The 4,192-nt window shown below is 33.4% G+C and overlaps 1 protein-coding gene across 1 annotated transcript; it reads right to left on the bottom strand.

Annotated features, from left to right (window-relative positions):
• Positions 1-1,054: 1,054 nt before the first annotated feature.
• LOC110444682 lies at positions 1,055-3,586 on the bottom strand. Its single transcript, XM_021489043.1, has 5 exons — positions 3,190-3,586; positions 2,882-2,972; positions 2,343-2,468; positions 1,491-1,645; positions 1,055-1,132 (listed from the first exon to the last, which is right to left on the bottom strand). Exons 1-5 carry the CDS (start codon positions 3,490-3,492, stop codon positions 1,076-1,078), a joined length of 732 nt encoding a protein of 243 aa, XP_021344718.1. The 5' UTR covers positions 3,493-3,586; the 3' UTR covers positions 1,055-1,075.
• Positions 3,587-4,192: the final 606 nt, after the last annotated feature.

Below are 4,192 nucleotides of genomic sequence, written 5' to 3'. Positions count from 1 at the left end.
CAACAATAATTACATCCAGACAACCAGTTATTGTTTAAATGATCTTGCGTTTTGTGTTTGTTTTACAGAATGAAGAGACAAGAAAATTCCTACCATTTCAACACCTTGATTTTGTCATGGATTAGCGTTATGAGGAGATCAAGCACTTTCTAAGTGGTGAATTGACTGAGTCATCCAGCATCAGACCACTCGGTAATCATGATATTAGCATTACCATGGCTCGAGTAATAACTTAGAACGGATTTTTTTACTATGATTGTGGTATTACAGTCAATTATTATTCAATCACCTAAATATTAAAGCATACAGACCCAAATTGTTCTTGCGTTGTTCTTTGAATCATTAGCTATGTTACCTAGCAAAGGCAGCATCCTTCCATTTAAACGTGTTCTATCAATTCCGCTACAGACTTAGAATTGAAGGATTTTTGAAATTTCAATTTTGAGCTCCTGCTAAAAACCGATTAGCGTCGGTTAAAATGATATTACCTTTGCGCTATGACTGAAGCAATAACTATGATAAGCAGATAACATCGAAGATAACAACATTAATATGCTGTTTGGTGCTCCTGAATGCAACACTTCTGATCTCTATTCTATATCCGTCTTTTTGTTCGTTCTTTACGGTGGTAAACTAATATGACTGGATAGCATTTCAAGTAAGTTCTGATTGTGACATTCAAGCCTTATTCCAAGTAGCTCCTAAGTAGCACCATCATTGATGGACGATGTCCTCGTATAACATCTATATCCATATCTATTGCGAAGAGGCCCTTACCGCAAACAAATACATAGAAAATAACGATACTATTTTTGGAAATTTCTGCCAGCACTTCAAATGACGTATTTCACAGATTTATTGTTTTCCAAAGATACCGTATTATTTAAATGTTTATACAAAATGACTGTAATATCAAGAAATGATGTATTCACAGCCATTTGATATTATGTATGTGATCACTATGGCTGAATAAACATTGATTATCTCTGTTTTCTATAGAAGTTGTTTTTATTTATGTGGAGAGGGGGAGCAGACAAATCAAGAAAACGATTATTGCCAACTATTGAAGATTTAATTATCCCATAAACAAACCAAAATATCTGGGAATGGTAACCATTCTGTTGATATGTCTCTGAAACATAAAAGAAACATTTGTTACTTAATAACTTTGAATATCTAAATGACAGGAGCTCATGTTTAATTTGATTAGAATAATATTGTAACATATATTTGTAACAATGTTATTTTCTACATGAAGTGTATATTGGTGTAGGTACACATATAAGCCTACAGTAACATTTTAATATCTTCTTCTTATGCCACCAGCGGAGAACATAAACATAATCGGTTTATGCTGTTAACAACTTATATCATGTTATCATGGTAGCAGGGTCAGGGAGTAGAGTAGGGAACGTGATATAGATACTAGACGTGAAATAGATCAGACGCATTGAAATAAAGTTAAATATATAGCTAAACACTTTACTGACCAATGATGTGGTGTTGTGACAGTTCGGGGGAGGCGTGAACACATTCGGGCTCTTTATGTCACTGATATCTAAGAATTCGTAGTTATAAGCAAAGGCTCCATACGAAATCTTACTTAATTCTCGCATTGTCAAACGGACTGGAGAACAGACGTCACCTACAAAAATTAACACATAATCAATATTATACGGAGAAAGGAAACATATCTATATGAAAATCCTGTGTGTAGAAAGTGAAACAAAGTAAACATTCCATTGTACCATATGGCCATTTCATCTATGACGGACTCATCAGTGGTCAACGGAATGAACAAATAATATTTCATTTCTACCTCTAACCGGTACAAATTGATCAGGCAAATTTGGCTTTTATATCACTAGAAACAGAAAGAAACGGAAGAACCTATTTGAAAAGAAAAAGAAATAAAAATAATACACAATATTGCTTTTTCGCCCAATAAGGACTCGTCAGTGGTGCTGATCGTCAAAAGAATCAGAAAAAAATGAAACTCCATGTCCTATGTGTTCCGAACCATATGTAGAATACAATGAAAGGGAAAGAATGATTATACATTTATTTCAAATGTTACAAATTTACCATTTTAGGCAACTACAGATTATTAAAGTTAGACTAGTATTTCAAACATTTTAAACGTGTAGATTATGCATAAACATTCGTGAACCAGGTTTGTCATTAACATATTTTCAGTGATGAGATCTCTTGTTTTCCTGTCACACAATATCCTTCGTTTTTATACATGCATTTGTTTTAACCTTAAAAATATTGCACAGCATAACATATTTCTCTCAAAAACGGAACAGTAATGACATTTAGAGACTTTCACTATTACCCACCAACTTTTACATCCATAGTTATTGCCACATTTCCCATCGGCCCTGCATTCTTTTCCGCCCATTTGTACTGTCCAACAATTTCGTTTAAACCACCTAAGCGTCCGAAATATTCTGGTGAGGCATCAGCTAAAATACCAAGGTTTTTCGTTCATTCAATCATTCATAGTGATTCTCAATACAGTGTTTATGGGTAAAGTACAAAAGTATTTATTAGACATCAGTTCATACAAAGATTCGTTATTACTTACAACATTTCAATAATAAGCCTTATCTAACAAAGATCGTTACAATTGCTTGACAGCGGTGTATCATTTATTTATATATTAGGTTGTAGAATCTGAAATTTTTTTTCCCGCTGATTCATTCCAACTGATTTAAGAAGTCACTCTCCCTATTTACGCGGTATAAATATCTTTCGAGTGAACCCATTAGACACCCTCCCTGTTTCTCCTGTATATCTTCCCACTGATACAAGAAGTCACTCCTCTGCATACCCGGTAGTGTAATTAAATTCTCCAGAAGTGACACTCCTTACTTACCTGGTATTCCTTCCCACTGGTTCCAGAAGGTACTGACACCATCCTCTCGTTCACAGCTTTTATCGAGGTTGTCCACGGTGTAAAACGCTGGCTGTTATACCGAAGAGATATACGTTATGTATGTAGTTTGATTAATAAGTATTATATTCTAATGTTATGATTTACACATATTTCTATACTTAATGTTAACATGAACACATTCTTATAATATTTGGAATGCTTGATACATGTCCTAAAGGGGAAAAATTAATCTGACAGTATCCAAATTTGTAAGCATAGGCTTAAAGATGACAAATCATTGTACTTACCTCGTTAAACTTCCATATGAGAGTAAAGTCTACAGAAGTATTGCCAGCATGCTCTATTCCAGCAAAGTCAAATCTCATCTGTTGGTTGGTGTAATCATAATAAAACATTCCTGATGCGTTGATATGTTGTGTGGCCACCAGCATCATTTCGAAGTCAAAGAAAACATTGCTTTGCCATTGGACTGGAAAGTTACACTGCAACTGTTTTGTTTTTGCAAAAGTAACATGTAACGATATGATAGCACATGAAAAGAGTAGAATGAAATTAAGTACTTCCATTCTTTTCATTATGGTAAAATACATACAAAATGACAATTAACAATGGTATTTATATGTTCGAGTCTGTGAAATATTAAGTAACTTCAATACAATTCACGAATACACGAACACACATATATGTCGAAAGCACGAAGTAGATAATAACAGATTACACAATGAACAAGACAGACATAAATCTATAGTAATACAGTGTTGTACATATATCTACGTTTATCACTAATACAGGAGTTAACCTGACTTAGGTCACGTTTACAGTCTGATATCAAATACAAATACATCTCCCTTTATTATCATTTCGTTAATAGTAACTAAACCGCTATCATCACATGTACTGATGTACCACAAAATGATAGTATACACAGTGTATAATTCATCCTCATACACATCTGGTGAATAACACCCTCACATCAATATATTGTAATACTTGTACATACAGTTTACTTATACTAGTCCCTATAAACATGATGTTATATTTTGCTTAATTATACTGCTACATTCACCTAACACTTATATGTACATGTTGATTACCCTCAGCTTTAATAATGTTTTTATTTCCAGAAATAAAAGTTGAACTATGTAATATCAATTGCTTATCTATTATTTCATACTCCTATTTATCATCTAACATTTGTATATTCTTTCTTACGGGTTATCAGTATGGGAAAACCTGAAAAGAAATTAACCACGACTCGAAAACGATTTTAGAATCGGTGTTCCATTATTT

This window comes from Mizuhopecten yessoensis, unplaced genomic scaffold (genome assembly GCF_002113885.1).
Source record: "Mizuhopecten yessoensis strain PY_sf001 unplaced genomic scaffold, ASM211388v2 hete_36160792, whole genome shotgun sequence".
NCBI lineage: Eukaryota > Metazoa > Mollusca > Bivalvia > Pectinida > Pectinidae > Mizuhopecten > Mizuhopecten yessoensis.
This window is presented reverse-complemented; position numbering and strand designations above follow the sequence as displayed.

Bases quoted from the DNA above. Each gene is read 5' to 3' on its own strand.
- LOC110444682 (XM_021489043.1), bottom strand. From the start codon at position 3,492: ATGTATTTTACCATAATGAAAAGAATGGAAGTACTTAATTTCATTCTA. The intron at 2,973-3,189 runs GTAAGTACAATG...TCGGTATAACAG, and splicing joins TCATATGGAAGTTTAACGAG to CCAGCGTTTTACACCGTGGA. The intron at 1,133-1,490 runs GTCAGTAAAGTG...TTTATGTTTCAG, and splicing joins GTCACAACACCACATCATTG to AGACATATCAACAGAATGGT.